Raw genomic sequence first — 21765 nt, 5'->3', positions numbered from 1 at the left:
CCTTTATTTGGTTTGCAAAACCGGTGAGGGGAGGAGACCTAAACTACAATAATGTTATTAATATTATCAATAACAATTAGAGTTCTGGCCGATTGCAACAGCTCCTGCTCCCCAGGGCTGGGCTACACTTTGGTGACACTGTCTGCTGGCTTCGCCTCGCCTGGCTCCTCTCTTTTGGGATGGGGAGGGAAGACCCCCAGGCTGTTGCTCTGGAGTCCTACAAAACCTGGTGACTTCTGCCCTTTCTTCAGAAGGCAGCAAGCCCCGCAGCTGAGAAAGAAAAGGCTCATCACGACCACGAGCAGAGCCAGCGAGCCCATGTCCTTGGGGTGCGGACAAAGCCACCGAGGGCTGCTGGCTATCTTGGCTGAGAAGTTCCTGCTCTCGTCCTGGTAGGTGCAGAGAGCTTCATCCTGGTCCAGCACACCCACACCAGCAGCCCACAGTGTGTCCAACCAGGCCAGCGAGCAGCAGCTGAAGGGGTTTCCAGCGACGGACACGTCCTTCAGGCTGCGGGACCAGCTCATGAGCACCGGCTTTTCCAACGTCAGCAGCCGGTTATGGCGAATGTCCAGGCTTTCCAGTGGGGAGCAGAAAAGACCTGCGGGCAAAAGGCTCAGGTTGTTGCCTGAGAGGTCCAAGACTTTGAGCTTGCCCAGGCAGGGGAGCTCTGCCTTGCCATCGTCCATCTGGTTGTCCCTGAGAGAGAGTTTCTGCAGGGAGAACTCCAACCCCACCAGGGCTTCCTTCAGCATGAACAAATCCTTGTTCCCCGACAGGTCTAGGGAGAGTAGTGAGGTCTGGTTGAAGGCATAGGGCTGCAACCTGGTGATGTTGTTCTTATAAAGACTCAGATGCTTCAGGCGGGGCAGGTTGTAGAAGGGGGTACAGGTGCCTCCTGAGTTCCCCCCCTGGCTCTCACAAGGCTGGAGGCTGTTGGAGCCCAGGTTGATTGCTTCCAGCTGAGGCAGACAACCAAAGAACCAGGGTGGCAGCATGCGGAAGGCATTGCCATGGAGGTCCAGCGAGCGCACAGACAGGGCAGCGTGCTCCAGTGGTGCTGGTGAGTGGTCCTTGGGCTCCATGGCACTGGTGAGTGACTCCCTGGCCACATCCTGGAGACAGTTCATAGCCAGGCTGAGGCGGTGCAGAGAGCTCAGGCTATGGAAGAAGGTAAATGGGAAGAGCTGCAGCTGGTTATTGCTGAGATCCAAGTCAGCCACATGGGTCAGAGCAGACACAGTGCGCAAGGTCCTGTTAAACCTCGCCATCTCCTTGTAGTGCAGTACAAACTCCCCGGGGTGGCGTGAGCCTGGGAGCAGGGAAGCAATAAGGTTGTTGGAGAGGTTTAAGTGTGTGAGATAATGGACTTTGGGGAGCTCTGGAAAGTAGAGCAGTCTGTTATGGCTCAAGTCGAGCACTTGAAGCAGGTAGGGCTTTGCTCCCTCCTCCGAGGCGAACAGCTCCAGGGCGTTGTGGCTGAGATTTAAAACCCGCAGCTGCGTGAGGCTGAAGCCAGAGATACAGTGGAGGGAATTCAAAGCCAAGTTCACCACCTCCAGCTCTTCCAGAGCCTCAAAGACTCCCTCCTCGATTTCCATGATGTAGTTATTGCTGAGGTGGAGCTCGCGCAACCGTGGCGTGCTCCAGAAGATCCCCGCCAGCAGCCTGGTCATCTTGTTCCTGGAGAGGTCCAGCACCCTCAGCCTGGTGAGGTTGCGGATGTACCAGCCTGCCATGTGGCTGTCCAGGTTGTTTGCCGACAGGTCCAGGACCTCCACATTCCTGAGCAGACGAAAGGCTCGTCCATTGCCGAGGTAATTGCGGTCGAGGTGGTTTGATCCCAGGAGCAGAGAGCGCAGCTGGGGCAGCTGAGCCAGGGCTGTGGCTGACACGGCTTCCAGCTGGTTGAAGCACATGTCCAGGTACTCGAGCTGCTCAAACCGCGGCATGGAGCTGCCTGACAGGTTTTGGATGAAGTTGTTGGAGAGCTCGAGGTACTTCACCCCTTGGCCGAGCTCCTTTGGAAGCTCGTGCAGGCCAACTCCTTTGCAAGACACCTTTGTGGGGCTCTACAGAGAGACAGGAGAAGCCGTCAGTGAGAGAGGGTCTGCAAACCACAGCCCCAGCCAAGCCAGCTGCTGTTCAAGATGGGCATGAGCAACATGGACATGAGCACAGCTCCCCTTCGCAAGCCCAGGATGGGAAGGGAACAGACCACCTAAAGCTACCGCTTAGAGACAAGAAGCTTGTCCCCAGGGCTAAGGTGTGCTTTCACTGCTGAGTTGTTTCTGAGTGCAAGAAGGAACATCAGCCTCGGCCCCGCAGGCTGTCCTCTCATGCATCCCAGCAAGCAAGATGGGCAAAAAAATAGCATAAGCACTCCAGATGCATCAGGCTGGGGGGGCAAACCCAGCCTCTGGAGGGCACTGGGACAGCCCAGAGCATCCCTGTCCTGTCTGGGCAGAGGAAGAACTGACACCTCCATGGCAGGGACTGCTGGAACGTGCCACCAGCATGGTAGGGACATGGGAACAGCCGGGGGCCAGGAACCAGCTCAGAGACAGGAGAGCAGAGAAGAAGTCAAAGGTAGGAAGGTTCGAGATGGAGGCTGGAGGGAGGTGAGAGCCATAGGGAGGAGATGCACCCTGCGCTGCACAGAGGGATGCTTCCAGCACCTCTTGGATCCAGCAGTGCTGCTGGGGCCATCCCAGCCCAGGGGCTCCTTGGAAAGCAGCCTTACCTGCTGGCACAGTGCGGGTCTGAGCCTCACCTCCCCGCTAGACTGGGCTCTGAGAACGGATGGGAGCAACCAGAGCAGCAAGCATCCTCTTTCAGCCAGCCAGTGTTCAAACAAGAGCATGTTGGGCTGCAGGCACTGCTAGCCCTGTCCCACTCCTCCAGTGCTCTCTGGCGGGCTGGGCAGGAGCCAGGCTCTGTATAAATAGGTTCCAGGATGGGACGGGGGAAGGAGATAACGCATGTGGGTGTTTGCAGCTACGGAAGTGGGAAAAGAAACACATAAGATTGCAGAGGGGGAAAAACAGTGCAGAAAGCCACAAGGAAGGGAAAGAGAAACATCAGGACAGGAGGAGGCTGGGCTGCTCTGGTGCTCAGGTTGTCGGCTGGTCCAGCCATCGACATCAAATGCCAGGAGGCAGAGGTGGTACCTGGAACAGCCGAGAGCGTTTGGGGGAGTTCCGCTGCATGGACCTGGTTCTTCCTCCAGCTTCCTCTGCCGTATGCCAGGGGCAAGCTGTGCTCTGTACCCGCTATTCCAGGGCAGCTGGTGAGATCTTCCCAACCATCCCAAGCTGGGAACCAAGCTGCAGCCACCAGGGATCAACCTTGGGAATCCCAGCACCTTAGGCTGCAGGTGAGCTCATCGCAGGGAGGCAGAGCAGGTTCCTCTCCCTGCACTGCCAAGGGGACTCTCCTGCAGCATCCTGGGGTTTACCGCCGGATTCCAGCAGGATGTACAATCCTGGCACCCCCCTTCCTCCTCCTCTTCCTCCCCAGGAGTCCACTCTGCTGCAAGTGCTGGGTCCTCACTGCCACATCCCCATGTTCCTCCAGGCATAGAGGACGGCTGCTGGATCATCTCACCCAGGCCAGGAACCAGATGGGGACTTTCTCTGGGCTCCCAGAGGGATTGCACCGGGATTTTTCTGTGGTGACATCTCCATGTCCCTGTGCCACCTGGTGCTGACACGCTCCCTGGGGACATGCTCTGAGCACGGTTCATGCGGGATTTTGGCTCTCTGTAGCCAACTTCCTTCCCATCCGAAGGAGCATCCCCAGGCTGCTGCATGGCTGCCCAAGGATGTGTTTTGCTGTAGTTTCAGCTGTAGAGCTGTTGCTTTAGTCGTAGATGTATCTGGCAGGGAAAAAGATAATTATATATATGTAGAATACATACGTACACACTTACACGTACGTATACATCTGGAGAATGGAGCAGCCTGGCTTCTGCTGCTGTTGCCCCTCGCCCTCCTCACAGCTGACGTGGTGGGGAGCACTTTGTCAGCTCCAGGATGTGGTTCAGCCTCGAGGGAGACCAACGTCACCAGCCAGCCGGAGCACACACGGCAGTGACAGCGGCCGAGCTCAGCCCAGAGGCCAGGGCTGTGGTTTAGGGTGGTGCTGGGGTGGGCCTGGGCTCTGACAGCAGCCGGGGCCAGGGGCAGCTCTGAGCAAACAGCCCACTGCTGTGTTTGCAGGCGCGGTGAGGACAGCACATCTGTGCAGATGTGGAATGCGCAGGCTCTGGATAGGGAATCACTGACCTCTGGATGAACCTTTGCCTCCAGCATCCCTCATCTCCTAACAGCAGCCAAGCACGGAGCCCCAAAAGCAGAAGGTGATGCAGGGGAGGAACCACACCATGCAAGTGGTGCAGCCCTCAGTGCCTGGAGAACCCCGGCCCCCTCCTCCCTGCATCCTGAACTGCTGGGCATGGCTCTGCATGGTGGGCATGGTGCTTGAAATGAGCTGAGAAGTCCCTACTTTTGAACAGGGACTTCTGTGGAGAATCCCTGGGCATTGGCATCCCAAGGCTGTGAACTCCTTGGCATTGGCACAGTGAGCCGGCTGTGGACCTAGAGCCGTCTAAGGCGCCCTGCAAATGCCAAGAGGCTTTTCATGGACCACGCTGAAGACAGAGCCAACCACACAGCACAAACGGGAGGGATTTGCTCCTGCAAATCACAGGGCATCCCGTGCTTCTTGCCTGTCCTGGCTTCCAGGCTGGCTCCTAGGTCTCCAGAGTGGTCTGTTAGAGAGATTGATGCTCCTGCTCCCCCACCAGGCTTTCACATCAGAGGTCAGCAAAGGATGGATGAAGGAGCAGCAGGACAGAGGCTTGGTAGAAGAAGGGATAAAGACACTTGCCAAACATCACCAGCTGCACTGTGGGATGACAGACGCTCGCTCCCAGCCTGGGCATTACGGAGGCAGAAGGGTATCAGGTTATTTAGGTACATCATCTATACTTCTTTCCCAGTAAGTTGTGACACCAATGCTGTTTTCCCCTGACTCTGTAGAGCAGCAGGGAGCCGGGAAGGCAAATGCTGAGCAGGCAGCAGGGGACCACTGCCTCTCGCATCAGCAGTGATGGCCACAGCAGCTGCATATCAAATACTTCCCCAAGGATGAAGATGCTTTGCCTTTCAGCTGTGCCCAATTGCACAAGCGCAGTCAACACGCTTTGCTGTAGTTGTACAGCCTTTCCAGAGACACTCCTGGTTTGGCTGGGGAAGGATGTGCCAGTGAGTACACCGAGATCAGGAAAAAGCTTTATTTGCAAAGAAAATATTGACAATTTACATAAACTTACATCCTAATTTATATACATTATGTATATTTTATATACAGATAGTGTCTTGAATAAAGATGTCGAAGCACAAAACAGCATCAGTACATCACCGTGCAGCTCTAACAGGTAAGAGGAGAGTTGTGTCTCTCTGCCCACAACTCCTCTCCCATTCAGCTTTTGTTGGGGAGTCTGAGATGTGATGAACATGGGGTTCGGGGGGGCCTCAGCCTTGTGACTGGGGGCAGCCACACAGCACAGCTACCGTTGTCCCTTCCCCTGTCCCACAAAGCCTGCACCAGGACACCCAGCGGCCACTGCCACCAGCCTGCAGCAAGCAGGAAGGACTCCCTGCACTCCACCAACTACTGGAAAGAGGGGAAGAAACATGGATCAGCGGATGCATCGTGCTCATCTGCCTCCCAGCACAGCTTGGGTGCTCTTTTCTAAGCACCCAATGTCACCCATTCAATGGAAGGACAGTGCCAAGTCTCCTGATGGGGGCAATGGGTGGCAGGGAGACCACAACTGCTTACCTGCACAGGAAAGGCACTGGAGGGAAGCAGGGCCAGTTTTGGGTAGGGAGCCATGACCTAAAGCCTTTACCGAAGGGAATCATCTTTTCAAAAGGGGCCCTGAACACAACAGCCTCCCTAGGAATTGTCTCTGTAGAGAGGAGCTTGGGAGAGAGAAGGGTTTCAGATCTGTTAAATACAGATCAGCTGCTCGCCACGTTTCTGCAGCTGGAATCCAGCCGAAAGCTGGGCTGCAGAGCCAAGGCACGTAGGTAAGAGCAGAGGCACACGAAGGAAGGCTGGCACACGAGAAGCCAGTGGTGACTGGTTTTGTGTGCACCATCTCAAATACACAGATGCTTGTCTATAGATGAAGTGCTTCCTTCCCTGCCAGACTAGGAGCTGAGATACATCAAAATTCAAACGCATCAGATGGAAAGACTGGAGCAAGGCCCTGTTCTTGTTGGTGTCTGTTAGAACCTGCCATAACCATTCTCCTCACGCTCCCCCGAGGAGCCAAGCTGGTTCCAGGCCTGTTGGGCTCCAGTTAAGAGGAAAAGGCACCAAAGATGGTGGGGCACCATCTGGAGAAGCATCATACAGAAGAATCAACACTGCAGCCTACATAACCTGCACTGTAATACTTCATTAATGAGAACTTGTTGCTAAAGAAGCCAAAGGGTTTCAAGCACAAGGACTCTCCATGGCTGCTACAGGACCGGTGATCTGCCCCCTCATCCAAGAGATGAACGTCTCTTGGTACCAAGGCCACCTGCAGGCAGGCATTCTCTGCTCTCCAACACCGTCTCCAACTCGGCTACACTGAGCTCGCCGTTTGGTGCACCATGAGCACAAGAAAAAGCCTGTTAACGCCTTCCATGGAAGGAAGCCTTCAGCTCCTCTCCCTCATCCCAGGAACATGCCAGAGAAGAAACTTGACAGCGATGCATGGGGCCTTTAGAGAGAGAAGGGATTCTCCCTCTGCCTCCTCCTGCCCGCAGCCATAGTCAGCAGCAAATGAGAGATCCTGCCAGTGGGGGACAAGGAATGCAAACTCCGTCCATTGCGCTTTCCTAAGTCACTGTGTTATTTAAGCTTGCCCCTAAGACTTGCTGTTCAGGCTGTATTCTAAAGCAATTCTGTTAACAATTTGCTTAATGTTCTCACTATACGCCGTTGTCCCAATTCATCCTTGTCAGAGAAACATGTCCTTCTTAATCGATTTGAAAGGAAATAAACCACAAAGACTGGTTAAGTGAAGTGCCCCGAAGGCTCTTGCTAGTCCAACATGTTGAGGCTAGAAAGGAGAACATACTGAAAAAGAAATAGCAGGCAATTTTTCATGCAGTTATTTTACAAACTGCATGCCTCCTGTGAATAGCGAGGCTGTAGCCAAAGCTGGGTGCCCCCAAGAAATAGTTATCTCCCAATGACTGCAATACTTGGCAAGTGAGATCACTCGCTACGGATAGGGAAAAGCGAACGGAGCCAAGAATGCTTCAGTCAGGGTGGACCCTCTGTGGTTAGATCAGTGGCTACAGCACAGTGCTGAGACACGTCTGCTCTCATGTCCCTCCAGGTGACCATGGCTGAGCCACCTCTGCTCGGAGATGGAGGATGTCAGTTCGGGACCCATCCCGTTTGCTCCATAGGCTGAAACTGCACTACCAGCTGCAGTTTTTAAAGAAAAAAAAAACATGCTCTGAATAGAAATCTAGTTAAAAAAACCAACCCAACACAACCAAGCACAAGCCAAGGCATGACACAAAGGAACAATTAGCTCTTCAGCCTCTTCCTCAGCTCGAACACATCTTATAGCTTTAGGTCTCCCCAGTTGAGGGGAGGTAACGGGAGAGAGTTGCTCAAGAAGCCAAAAGAAACAATAGTGTCCCAGCACTTCTATTAGTCACCAGAAATCGAGTTATGACTAGACTCAGCAGGGCTCAGAGAAGAGAAAAAGTGGTGACTTCATGCTGGACCAGACTTTTTAAATACTGCTTTTTTTTTGGTTTGCTAGAGACTCCATCACCACTTATTAGAGCATTTCAGGTAGAAGGGTGCCAAAAGGAAAGGGGGGGTGGGAGGAAGGACAAAAACCACATCTGAAAGCAGGACAGTTGCTATTAAAACAGAAAAAAAATTTCCTGTTTGAATATTTTATTCTTAAACATGACAAACTTCTTCAGAGTGTTTTCACAAGTACTTGTGTCTACGTGGCTCAGTGAAGCCTGTAGAAATGTGTTCTGGTTTGCAACGTATTCATTAAAAAGACCCCCAGAAATCCCCCAAACCAAAACCCCAACAAAACACGAATTGCTGTAACAGCAGCAGTACTTTAAGGCAGCCCCTGTTAGGACAAGGTATACCTCTGGGGTAATGGCAGGAGCTGAAAGTAGCAGAGGCACTGGAACTGGTCATCAGCATTTTCTTTGGGGCTTGGTGATTTCTGGAATGTGGAGGCAGTTTCCTATCTGCTAAGCCTGCTCTATTAAGTATTCCTCTTCCTCTCACACTTACTTCTTTTTGCAGCCTGCTTCCAAGTTCTAGGCAGAGGCACTTCGCCTTCTTTGCTCACACTCCTGAGGATGAATGTAAACACCACTGACCCTGTCTTATTCACCTCCCTTTGCACCCTGTGGCCATTCCAGTCTGAACGGGGAAGGCAGAAAACCAGAAATCCCCTTTCCTTCTTTCATTAGCATGCAGAAGCAGGAGTGCCTGGATAGGACAGTTTGGACATTAGTCTGTCTTCTCCCGCTACCGCCTGGGATGCTCTTGCTAGTGCAACATAAAAGCAGAGACCCACACAACTCTCAACAAGCCTCGTGTGAAGATCACAGAGCAGAGTATCAGTGCAGTAATACTTGAAATACTGAGACAAGGCAGACACAACAGCCTTTCTTCCTCACAATGCTTTTTGATCCAAGTCTCCATGCAAGTCACAGAAGACAATTGTGCTTCCTGCATTCACATACAGGAATAAATAGCTCTGGATCAGTTTTCTTTATGGCCGGATTACAGAACCCCCTGAAATACTGATACGCTTATGAACAGCAGCACTGTGCAGTTCTGTGAGTATCCTTGGACATGCCAAGTTCATCTAGGATGCTGGTGCATCTCCTAGGCGTATGGCCCCAAAGAAAGTTGTGTGCTTGCTCATGTTGATGGAGATGTCAGCGTGGACCATTTTCACAGCAATCTTCTGCCTGGCTTTGAGGAGGCAGACCCCAGCTGTATAGCAGGTATTGAAGTTGGTCTTGCCGGTCTCAATACTCCGAGTGCATTGCAGAAAGGGCTTTTCATCCACCACCACCTCATAGCTGGCAAAATCTGTGAAGTTTATGTAGTATACCTGATGTGAAGCAGGAAGAAGAAAGGTGTTAGGGAGTTATTTGTGCACACAGAACAAGTCCACATTCCTTTCACGGGTAAATGTATGTTCCCTCTGCTAACGATCCTTTCCTTGGCCCCAGGACACCTATACTCATGGGAGATTGGCTTGTTTGAGGTAGAAAGAACCCCAAGCCAACCAAACATGAGGAAACTCTGTATTGCACTTCACGCTAACACTAGCATGCAAGAATCTGTGAATCCATGTATCTAAGGCTGAGCTATGAATGCTCGCTTTAGACCCTGCTTATTACAGGAAAAATTACAAACCTGCTCAGGCCTAGTTACAAAAAGGTATGGACAACCCTATCTGCTACAAACAGCTTTTCATCCAACAAACAGAAATATTTGAACTGAAGGCCTCTTGCACTTACCTGGCCAGTCCTGCTTTCTGGGTCCCATGAGCCTCCTTTAGTGTTGACATCAAAAATGCCCTAAGATGTACTGAGAGTTGCCTTCTTTGTAATTGGACTTGAGGTGCTTTCAAATGCATAAGCTACCACAGGGAAGACACCCTCCCAACCTCCACAGCTCGGAAACAAATGCCCTTGTAGTGTTTCTACTGATTTAATTCTTAGACCTAGTGCCTAAGTCCCTGTGACTCCATTAGTCGTTACCTAACCATCTCCCACACACTGATTCTGAAGAACTGTGAGATGCATGAGAAAGATCTGTCCAAAGAGTTCAGTCCCAGGGAGCTGCTTCTTCCTGATAGAATAAAACCAGCATCTGCCAGATGCATTTGCTAATTTTTCTTAGCTTAAGCCCTGCAACCTCAGAAGCTACACAAGACTGCTTTTCCCTTGGCAGACTACAAGGGAAGCACAATATTGTGGCCAACAATTAGCATTAAGCTAATTTTGCTCAGGAAACAATTATACTTTGGCCCTATACTAACATAGAGTTAGTTTTCCTGTCCCCATCCAAGCTAGACATGTAATCACTTCCATGGAAGAGCACCTAAACTGACACCCACAGCCCACCTTATCAGACTTGGCACAGTCCCCAGTGGGGCAGCCAACTGAACAGAGGCAAATCATGAGCAGAAGGTTGTATTAGAAGGCTGGAGCAAGGTGGAAGCTGTTTAATTGTGGTTGTTACACAGAAACCCTCTTGCCTTGCTAAAATCTGTCCCAGAAACCGGACATGTTTTTCAGCCTACAGCTGGGTGGACACCCTGCATTTCTGCAAGGGAGGAGCTCACACTCCACACCACCCAGCAATTCTGTTGAGAGATTTGCAAGACCCTGGGAGCAGTGCGTTACATGACAGTCCATCTCCTGCAGTTTACTTGAATGGGAAGAGGAAATTATGTCTTAATTAGCTGATTGCTACATCATAATGCAATAATTTATTACTTTGTTTAGCCCTTCTTACAGAAGCAGGTCAGTACATCCGTCGTTGGTACCAACTAAAGCAGAGCTGGGCCATCCCACCGCACAATGTGGTGCATCGTGTCAGTCTGCAGCTACACAAAGTAGGTGGAGGCAAAATGGAGTTACCTGAGCTGGAGTTTGGCCAAGCCACCTGGGCTGAGAGTCCCATGCTTACAAAGAGTGACACGGCTTCAAAACGATCACGAGTTGTCAGGGTTTTGGTCTGACATCTCTTTTAAAGCACAGAGCCTAGCATCCTGCTGGGACCCTTGCTCTGCACGGAGGTTTAGATGGGCTGGTGAATGACTGCACAGGCAACAAGGAAGATTGAAAAAAGGCATTGGTGGCATGTGGGGACTGGCTGGGTGTTTGCACGTGTGTTTTGGGAACTAATCTCTTGTGGCTGGTGTCACGGTGAAACGTGTGACCTTGCACTTCGAAACTCAATATCTTTCTCCGACACACATCTCCTAGAGCACGAAGCGGTTAATGGTACATACAAGTTCTTAGCATTTGCTAGTTGTCTGGAGCCCTCTCGTGGTTCATGCAAGGCTTCCATTGGAACACAAAAATAGGAGTTAGGCCTAGGACCGTACTCACTTCTACCTGACTATAGATGAAGTATGTGCCGTCCACCAGTACCTCCAGCTCCCCACTGCGTGCATGCAGCTTAAACACCTTGGGATTCATAGTGATGCGAGACCAGTCATTGAGGACTCCACCTGAAAGATCTCAGTATGAGAAAATGGCAGTCACTCAGTACCTGTCAATGAAAAGCGCAGGAGCACAGAAATACAGTGACATTGCAAGGTTTCACGCACAACAGCTGCCACAGACTCAAGTTGAAAAGTCAAGTAACACGGTAAGAAAATCCCAGAATTAAAGACCACGGTGGGTTAGTTTGGACTCCCCTCCATAGCTCTAATGGCATCATCGCTTGCTGACACCCATTTCGTTCAGTGCCAGCACAACTGGTTCACATCTCTGCTTGTCCTCGACAACAGTGGTTCTCCTCATCCTTGAACATTCGGCATATAGCCTTTTGTACTACGCTGCGTTCATCCCCTTGCCTCCTCCTGACACTACGTCAAGCTTACTATCATATTTGAGTGTTTTACAGGCCTGAAAACATGTTCTCAGTATCATCCCCACTCTAGAGCAAGGACACTCCAGCACATTCAAATGAATCCTGCTACTGTAAGGCTGCTTGCTAAGATTTTTTAATGCACCTGAGAGGCCAGGGGCTGATTCTTCACACTATTTTTGCATGCTCAGCCACTGATCCCAAATGACTTACGGCAGCTGTGATTGTAACAGCACCTCTCCAGGTGCCTCCTGAAGAGCATCTGTTCATAGCCTTTGTAAAAGCTTTAGTACTGGTGACTTCCTTGATATCATGGAAGAAACCCTGCAGCAGAGGCAGGACCAGGATCCAGTTCTCCAAGACAGACCCTCCACTGGCACCACCCACCCTTGATACCACTAAATCCCTCCCTCTACTTCCCATCTCATTTATCCCCCTTCCCACACCTCTCTTCCCAGCTTCCACACTAAATAAAGCAGAGCTTCAGCAGACAGTGTGCTGAAAACCACATCAACAGATACGTCCTTGAGGACTGCAGCAAGGCTAGGATGACAACAGTGATTCCCCATGGGAGTGGGACTATACATGGACAATCTCTTAGTGCTGCTGGCCTGGAAGATGTTCTCAGCCAAAGTGTCATGACACAGCCTTCACCCTCCCTCTATGCCTTCAGTTGATCCCTAGAAGAAAACTACTCCTTACAGCAAAAGAGGCAATAGTGTTATGGGGAAAATTGTGTGCACCATCTCTCAGGACACATCTGTGCATGGAGGCCAACTTAGGGTTACACAATTGATTTTAATTCTGGTATTCCTTGACTTCAATATTCTTGACTTTGTAACTAGCATTACTTTAACAAATGCTTTGTCATTACATTTGCTGGGTTTTTAAAAGCCAAAACAACAACCAAGTACGAAATCGCATCATCTCACACCACATTAACCCTTAACTGGGGTCCTCACTCAACATGGTCAGGGATCTACTGATCCATCACCCAGTCCTCTGGCACTGGAGCTGATGGACTAACTCACAACGTGAGTGGGCCTCTGTTCTCTGTACAAGCCAACGAGCAGCTCCAGAGGACACACTTCACTACGAGCCCTGAACAGAGCCATTCTCTCTAGATGCCTTGTTTTATCAAATGCAACTCTCTTCCTCCCAGTCTTCATCTGGTTTTCGCACCCTGCCCCCAGTCACACACCAGCCAGGATGCCAGCTGGACAGCATTAATGGCTCACAGCATCAGATTGTTCCCAAGCAGCAGGGAAGGACACTCACAGGGCAATTCCCACTCTTAGAGAGTAGCATACTCTGTAACCATACTGGCTTCTCATTAATAATAAAGGGATAATTACTTTTTTGAACGTAAGCAAAACAGCATCTTTTCCATTGTATTGTTCTTGGGAATGGTCAGTTTCCTTTTTGTTTTGGGGAGCTTTTCTCCACCCTGCTGTATGCATACTGCCATAACCATGAGAAATTTCAGCTCTCTCAGCAAATGTCTGCTGGAAGAGAGAAACTGCCTTTCAACAGAAGCAGTGTCCAGCCCTCCTCATCCCATGCATGGGGCAGAAGCTGGCAGACAGGGGGTCCTACAGTCCTGTCTCTGCTGCCCCAACCCTTGTGAGTTGCAGCCCTCCAGGTCTGGCGTGGGGGTACATGCCCCAGGGCTGCTGCCCACATTCCCTGGGGAGCTGCACATGGTGACTTAGGCAGGGGACAACACAGCCAGCTCCTCTCCCGCACAGCCAGACATCGTGAGCAGGGAAGCAGCAGCTAATGAATGAGATCCAGCTGTTGGCAAGAAGAGCAGGAACTCGAGCAGAAATTGGACGGGGATCTGGGAAGGAAAGAGGAGAGAAAGGAGGTGCCTGTGGACGTGAATTGGCTTGGCAGGACTTGAGCTTAAAAGCTTAAAACATTGTTGGTGGGGGTAGAGATGCACAAGGGGCCATGGAGGCTGCATGTGTGCATGCTTGAAGCGTAATGCAGGAGGAGCCAGTGGCCATGCACCTCTACCTCCTCACACTGCAGCTGTGCTTTCCCCTGCCATAAATCACTGCGAACATGCGAGAACACAGGCTGATGGGGCTAAGACAAGAAAAGGATACACTGAGGGCTTTAAATAGAATAGAGTGAGAAAGAAGGCTGGCCATGGAGGGGCTGAGGAAAATGAACGATACGACAGCAGGCTGAAGGAGGCACAACATCTGACTGGAGGTCAAGGAGAAGGGAGATTCAATGGGACAGAATTACTGGGATGTACAAGGTAGAGGTCACCTGGGAGGTAAACAGGAGAGAAGTGAAATGGGGACAGTGACTCAATAGAAGACTTCTCTAAGAGGGTCTGGGAATCAGATTGTCTCCTGGGGAGGCCAACAGCAGGGATAATCAGGGAGCGGTGTTGCAGGATGGATTTAGACCCAGGTATGAGGCTACGGGTGCAGGATGGGCTCTTTTCAGTAACTGCCAATATCATGAGATCCTTACCATTCTTCACTTGGATTGCTGAGCCTTGGCCTTGGAGGTGGACCACAGCTGGCTGCAAACAAGAGCATGGGGATTTAAAATCAATAGGAAACTGCATCATTTTACAGTCATACAACACACTTCCACTTTTCACAAGCCATGGTGACCAGTACAGAGGCAGGAGAGTACCTTGAGATCATCCATGCTTTTCATAAATGAAAACAAAAGCTCAGAGCAGCTGACAACAACATGTTTAAGTACTGGAGAAGAGGCAAGAAGCCCAAGACAGATTAACATGGCTTTCGTTTGACCAAGGAAATGGATGAGCTCAGTCACTTTGTGTAACTCTGATTTGGCACATGCAGGAAGGGGTGGTTTTTTTCAGAGCTGTACCACTGAACATAACATTAGCAAACATAGGTGGTTGTGGTTACAAAAATCCAGCCAAAGCTGAGTTTTAACCCGGAAAGAAGAGAAACCAACCTGGATGTCTCTGGAGCCTGCCTTGTCTGTGGCACCTGCAAAATACAGTTTCACATTATCAAAGAGGAAGCTTGAAAGAGCTGCAATAAACACTCCCATAAACAAAACTTCTCTCCCCCCAAAACAACCATGAAAACACCATTTTTAACAGGAGGACAACAGTACCAGCAGTATGGGGTGCAGCTTAATGTTAAAAAGTACATAAACAAGGAAGAGTCATCTTACTTTTTCCTATTTATTCCTGCATTTCTCTCTAACATCATCAACATTCCCCATTATTCAACCAGTTTCCATTAGAAGGAAAAATTGCACAACCCTTTTCCTGAGCAGCAGTGGCAATAAAGCCTCTTGGCTGCAAAGATTACAAGTTTCACTGTGCAGTAACTCAGGTCATTCATTGCATTCAAGCTACATGCTGAAATATCTTTCCTCCGAAAGCCAAATCTCTATTAAACAGAAGATGCTTGTGGGCTGCACTCTGGAGTGCTAAGGACCTCATGCTGCTCCTGGCTTCTGATTTGACAGTTCTAAGATATAAACCGAGAAGTCAACCAAGCTTTCCCTTGAGAGCCATGCAAGCTATAGGGTAACAGTCTTGATTTCTCTGAAGATGCATTTTTTAATACTAGACTGTTATATCTATATACATATAACAAACAACATGAAACCAATGTGAACTTCTACTAATCTGCCTTTTAAAGAGTTATTAAATTTAGGGAATTTAACAAAACATTTGGCACATGACTCCTTGGAGAAGCAGTATGGTGCAGATACAAAGAAACAAAGAAAAAAGAAACCAAGAACTGCAGGAAAAAACCCCATCTGGTTGGTATGGGAGTCAAGCTTCCTCAGTTTGTATGGCTCCAGGGCTGGCTGAATGGCTTTGCGTTACCTTAAGAGGATTCCCGCTGGGAAGAGCCACCTTGCAGCCAGGACATGGATCACCGGCAGATTTCAGTAGGATGCTAAAAAGCATCTGAAGCTCCACAGGTCTTCGCTGCTCCTTCTCTGCATCCTCATCCGAGAGGCACCCCCGTACCCTAAACCCCTGCTGCCGGGCTCCCACTGTGCTGCCCCTGGGGCTCCCCTCATTTCCCCAAGGACAAGCCCAGGAACACCCGAATCCTACACAAGGACACTGCACCATCGCATGCAGGCACTCTGCTGTCCTCAGATGGAAACCCGGAGCTCTGATTTATTTCTACAGCACCAGCACCTCCTGCATGCACACAGCGTGCAAAGGCTCTGAGTGGTCAGGTCACTAACCTGAGGGGCCCTGCAGTCCAGGTGGTCCCTGAGGGCCCGGTGGCCCAGGGGGGCCGGGTGGCCCCATGACGGTTGTGCCGGGAATCCCAGGGATGCCGGGAATGCCGGGGGGGCCCTGGGGCCCAGGAGGACCCGGTGGCCCTTGGGGTCCATTTGGCCCTGGAGGACCAGCCTTCTTACCTGAAAAAGAGAAGATTAAATGTTAGCTTCTCAGCATGCCAAGGGTGGGATGGTCTTTTACCTACAAGAAAGTCCCAAGAACAAGGCAGGCAGAAGACTGGCGATGGATCATTGCTGGCTGGAGGGCAGGGACGAAGAGCAGCACCCAACTGGCCAGGGTGGGGGTCCTATGGCTCTGCACCATGAGGGCAATGCTGCCAGCGGGGCAGAAGCAGGTCACCGCTTTGCAGGCTCCTTCCAATGGATATGATTACATTTAAACAAGGCACGTGCACTCTCCAAGGCCTCCCAAGAGATGGAGACTCGGATGGTCTCTGCCGCAAAGCTCTGGATGCAGCCGTTCCCTGGGTATCCTACTCTTGGCACAGGGCTAGGGGCGTCCTCAGGCAAACTTAGGACAGTCCCTTTAGACCAAATGCGTGCCACAGTGCAGCGCGGTGAGAGGTGGAGTGTTGAAAGTGGAGATGAACCACCCTGCAGTTTCTCAGTCTTCCGTTCATTTTGATGGCAAACAGTTGCAATCCTTTCTACCTGCTGCATGCGTGTGCATTAGCGTACAACCCCCAGGGCTCGGTCTCCTGTCTGAGGGAGAGAGGTGCCTCCAGAGGGCAGTTCAGAGCTGAACTGCAGCGGCTGAGCGCCCAGGGTGTTGCAGGAGGCATCCCCACGCTGCTTGGGGCTGAAGAGGCCCCTCTCTATGGTGTCACGAAGAGGCACTTAACGTGCGCGAAGTTGATGCTACTATGCCTCAAGATCATCAAATGTTCATTTTGGGCTTTGGATGGAGGGGAAAGGGAAGCACTAACCCAACGAGGAGGAGGAAAGCTTTCACTGACAAATTGCCACAATCCTCAAACACATCTCACCATGGGGTCCCAGAGGGGGAAACAGCACAACCATGTAAGTGAAGACTCTTAATCCAACTTTCAGTCCTCACAGTGGACTGAAATATGGTTTGAATGGAAAGCCTGACCTGTGCTCTCCGGACGTTCCAGATCCCTGATAGAAATTATGTTATTTTGATGTAGCTTTTAAAATGTAACTTTAACAGCTTTTATGCCAAAGAGCTTTATTAACTTAGGAAAACTGCTCCAATTGCTGCAACAAAGTCCACTGTAGGACAGACTGAAACACTTTTTTTGATGACAGCAGCAGTTAGGATATGAGATAATGATTATTGGAATGGTTTCTGAGTACATTTATGCACTTGTTTCTCTCTTAAATATTCATCTTTGTCATGGAACAAAACAAGGAAAACCCCATCTATTTTAGTTAGCACAGAAATGGAGATCTCCAGATGAACACTAGCCATGAACAAGGACACACGGAAATCAGCATAGGACAACCATGTGGTTTAGTTTCACTGTGCAAAAAACTAAGTTAAAGTAAGCACAGACGATTAGAGTAATGCTGATATCCTACAAGGATGGGTTTCTTACCTGCAACAAATCATTTGCAGCAGTATTTCAGCCCAGGTCAGTAGCTGTGCCTTCAACAGGCCAGCTTTCCTCTAATCCAGTGATTCTCCTCCTCCTTGGGATAACGACACACTTTGGAAACTATCACCTCGAATCAAACCCCTTACCTATTTCCCCTAAAGCACACTCGCTAAATTCTTCTCATTCACGTCCCCTCGGATATAGGCCATTGCCATGAAGGATTCCCATGCAGCATGTCAGGAATCCTGCTGCTCTCACTCCCTGCTTTCCTTCCCAAGAGGGATGCACATTACAACTGGTTTAACTGATCTGTCTCAGAAATGGGATCTGCTGCTAAATGGGCTGCTAGTTTAGTAATAAACCCAAGTTTTTAACTGTGGCCTGTCTCAACCTTTCAACTGTGAATTTGGAGTTTGTATCCAAGGATTAAAGATGATCTGATGTGCTATTAAAGTACCACAGACACGCAAAGATCCACTGCTCTTCCTGCCACAGGTCATGATGGTGGGCTGGACCAGGAAGGTCTCCTGAGGGATGCAACAAAGCGCTGACCACCTAATGCTCCTGTTAATCACATATACATTAGGTGCAATAGGCAGTAAGCAGTGAGTTGACATGGCACATGTCAACTATGCTTTGCTGTATAGGCTTGGCCGTGAGCATGCAATGCTTGTTGATGCCTGTGCGAGCCCCTCAATGGATTAGGCTTCAGAAGCAGCACAGCCCCAAGCCGTGCACAGCTTCTGCAATTCTCATAACCTACAACCCATTGTGATCACACACCACGTACAGACGGTGACAAGGAGCAGAAAGGGGTAATCTGACTGTGTTTCCCTGGAATCAAGACTGCAGCGTATTTACAAACCAACTCGGATCCTCTGGCTCACTCAAGGTCCTGGTAGCAAGTAAGTGTATGACCAAAAGCATTCCCCAGGAGTCCTACGCAAACAAGGATGGCATCAGACACCCCATGGAAATACGGGTGTGCATCCTGAATAGACCAAGTCACAACAATTCATTGATAAGCATTCTAAAAAGTACCCAACTCCACTGCAAACAGCTTGAGGAACGTAAGGAAGTCAAGACAAAATATCTGTAGGCTGACCAACACTCAGAACAGACACATAAAATAATACTTGTGAGGTTAATACACAACCAGAAGTAAGATGCAGGGGTTATCTATGCTGACTTTGATGGGTCTGAAGGAGACCCCGACTTGGAGCAAGATGCATGGCAGGATAAGGATGAAAGCTAAAGCTGTTTCATTAAAGACAGCCTGGCAAGCAGCAAGTGGCTCCTGATAGCTGGTATCTTCATAATTACTTCAATACAAGGCAATTAGAATCATAGAATCATAGAACGGTTTGGGTTGGAAAGGACCTTGAGATCATCCAGTTCCAACCCCCCTGCCATGGGGGCATTAATTTCTGTTAGTTTTTAAAGAAGGCTTTAACAAACCCTGTGCTCCGGTTGTACAGCCCTGCCATGGCAATGTGGGTGCACAAGAGCAGCTCATGGTCTGTGCTGCGTGACCACACACCACGTTACTCCCTATCGTTCCTGCAGAGGGAACCTGCTGTTGGTTTCTCCTTTGTGTTGGCTAAAGAGGAGTCATAGCCGGGTAATACAGGCACAGAAAGGAAAATTAAATCAAAACTCACTTACCCTTTTTCTTGTTTTTCACTGAACTTGGACCTACAAAGAACAAAAAAAACAAACCCTAGTGAAATTCAGTGATCATTTCATCTTAGAAGATCCCCCTGCCATCAACACCCACTGATCCAGAGGGTGGTTCTCCAGAGCTGGAACAAAATTCACAACAAAATCAGTAAGCCAAAGATGCAGTCTCTAGTTTTGTACAAACCATTGCTGTGGAGGAATGATGATTTTACTGGTGGCCAGATCTTTACCCTCTCTCACATTAGCAACCCGTGGCTGGTATAATGCAAGTGAGTGAGTTTTGGTGGGCACCTCTTCCCTGTATTGCAAAGAGGAGTTCAACCACATGCCTGCGGCTAACAGCAAAGCTCCGGTGGCAGATGCTTTTCAGCCTTAAGCCAGAGCTTTACTCTCAGATACCAACTTAGTTCTGGCTCTGCTGAACACTGCTCGGAGTTTTGCCCAGAGATTTGCTGTATGTATCCCCCTGACGCTGCTGATAGAAGCACAGCACATCAGACCTTCACACTGCAGAATCCTGAGACTCAGCAGAAACCATTCAAACATACAGTCCCTAAATAGCAGATTATTTTTCAAGTGGACAATGGATGCATTTGTGGTCTGTGCAGCCATACAGAGATTGTCTTTCTTGGCTTGAAATCACAAAGCTTAACATTGAAAGCTGACACGCTTCCCAGCGAGGGCAGGTTAGAAGGAAGTTAGCGTAACGCAGCTCTCAGCTTAGAGCAGTAACCCAAATACTTGTGAGCCAAGTTGTTTAAAAATAATAGAATACTTATAACAACAAAAGCAAAGGATTAGCATGAACTGGCTTTTTAAAACAATGGGAATACGAGCCTCCCTAGCAAGAAGTGAAAATACTTATAGTGAAGCTGAAAAACTATATTACTTTTTGAACAGAAGCTGAAGTGTGAAACACATCCCATCGCTTCCTCAAAAATTCATCATGGATGGGAATGAACTGCAAAAATCCCCAAATATTCCATCAGTAAAATCCCTCTAAACCCTGAGTTTAAACACACATCAAAGACGGAAATCACCTTTAACTGAGATAGACTTGCAGTGAATGGAAGGTAACGAGGTTGCTTCAAGTCTGCAGTGGTAGAGAAAGACAAATTACCAGTTGATACAGAAGTGCCATGTTCCATGACTAGTTAGAGGAAAGAGGAGAGAAGGACCAGAGAAATACCCAGCAACCTTACCAAAGTCTCAACAGGCAGATTAATTAATTAATTTTAATTCATTAATACATTTACTTAATTAATTAATGGCTACATTCTGCTGTTGGGTCATGGGAAAAATACCACAGAATCATGAGTGTTGGAAGGGACCTCTGGAGACCATCCTGTCCAGCACCTTGCCAAGGCAGGGCCACCCAGAGCAGGTTACACATGTACAGGCAGGTCTGGAATGTCTCCAGAGAGGGAAACTCCACAACGCTCCTGGTGCTCTGCCACTCTCAACATAAAGAAGCTCATCCTCATGTTGAGGTGAAACTTCTTGTGTTTTAGTTTATGGCCATTGCTCCTTGTCCTGTCACTGGGCACCACTGAAAAGAGTCTGGCACAATCCTCCTAGCACTCACCTTTGAGATATTCACATGCATTAATGAGATCCCCTCTCAGTTTTCTTTTCTCTAGACTAACCAGGCCCAGCTCCTACAATCTCTCACCAGAGACACGCTCCAGACCCCTGATCATCCTTGTGGCCTCTGCTGCACCCTCTTCCAGTCGCTCCTTGTCTTCCTTGTACTGAGGAGGCCAGAACTGGACACAGCTCCCAGATGTGGCCTCACCAGGGTTCAGTAGAGGAGGACGATCACCTCCCTTGACTGCTGGCCACGCTCCTCTCAGTGCACTGCAGGATACTCCTTCCTCCTGGCTGCCAGGGCACACCGCCTGCTCATGCTTAACTCATCACCCATCAATACTCCCAGGTCCTTCTCAGCTGAACTGCTTTCTAGCAAGTCAGTCCCTAACCTGTGCTGGTACTTGGGGTTCTTCCTCCTCAAGGGCAGTACCCTACATTGGTCCTTCATCAGGTTTATCTCTGCCCAATTCTCCAGCCTATCAAGGTCCTGCTGAATGGTAGCACAGCTTCAGGTGTACCAGCCACTGCCCCTTGCTTCGTATCATCAGCAAGCTTGCTGAAGAAACACTCTAGCCCTTCATCCAGGTCACTGATAAACAAGTTGAATAAGACCAGACCCACTATTGATCCCTGGGGAACACCACTGACTACAGGCAGTAATCAACTGGATTCTACTCCACCCTCTGAACTCTGACATTCAGCCAGTTTTTGATCCACCCCACCATCCATTCTGACCCATGCTTCCTAAGCTTACCTACGAGGATGTTATGGGAGACAGTGTCTCTCTTCCATTAGATGGTATTATCCAATTTATTATTTCTGTTAATTTACTTTTTTTCCTTTACTAATCTATATCTTCACAGTATTAAAACACACAGAAAGGACACCACACAGGTTTATAACAATGCCAGTCCCAGTATCTTGCTAAGGAGCAATACCGAAGCCAACCAGCAGATCCAGCACCAGCAGATGAGCTGCAAAC

General features: G+C 49.5%; 2 protein-coding genes across 2 annotated transcripts in view; both read right to left on the bottom strand.

The window, feature by feature from the left end:
- Positions 1-88: 88 nt before the first annotated feature.
- Positions 89-2863, bottom strand: LOC308224463 (transforming growth factor beta activator LRRC32-like; the record flags this gene model as incomplete). Its single annotated transcript, XM_080624404.1, has 2 exons — positions 89-2072; positions 2744-2863. 2 exons carry the CDS (start codon positions 2861-2863, stop codon positions 123-125), a joined length of 2070 nt encoding a protein of 689 aa, XP_080480530.1. The 3' UTR covers positions 89-122.
- A 6063-nt stretch (positions 2864-8926) lies between these two features.
- EDA (ectodysplasin A) overlaps positions 8927-21765 on the bottom strand; it is a gene marked incomplete at both ends in the record, with an annotated part of 69912 nt that continues 57073 nt past the window's right edge. The window contains 6 exons of the mRNA XM_080624785.1: positions 8927-9178; positions 11199-11323; positions 14167-14218; positions 14629-14663; positions 15895-16074; positions 19179-19208. Of these exons, the coding sequence (XP_080480911.1) occupies positions 8927-9178; positions 11199-11323; positions 14167-14218; positions 14629-14663; positions 15895-16074; positions 19179-19208 (674 nt within the window). The remainder of the gene's footprint in view (positions 9179-11198; positions 11324-14166; positions 14219-14628; positions 14664-15894; positions 16075-19178; positions 19209-21765) is intronic.

This window comes from Psittacula echo (assembly GCF_963264785.1).
Source record: "Psittacula echo genome assembly, chromosome: 8".
Lineage (NCBI taxonomy): Eukaryota > Metazoa > Chordata > Aves > Psittaciformes > Psittacidae > Psittacula > Psittacula echo.
Note: the sequence above shows the minus strand (reverse complement) of the source record. Positions and strands in the feature narration are given on the sequence as shown.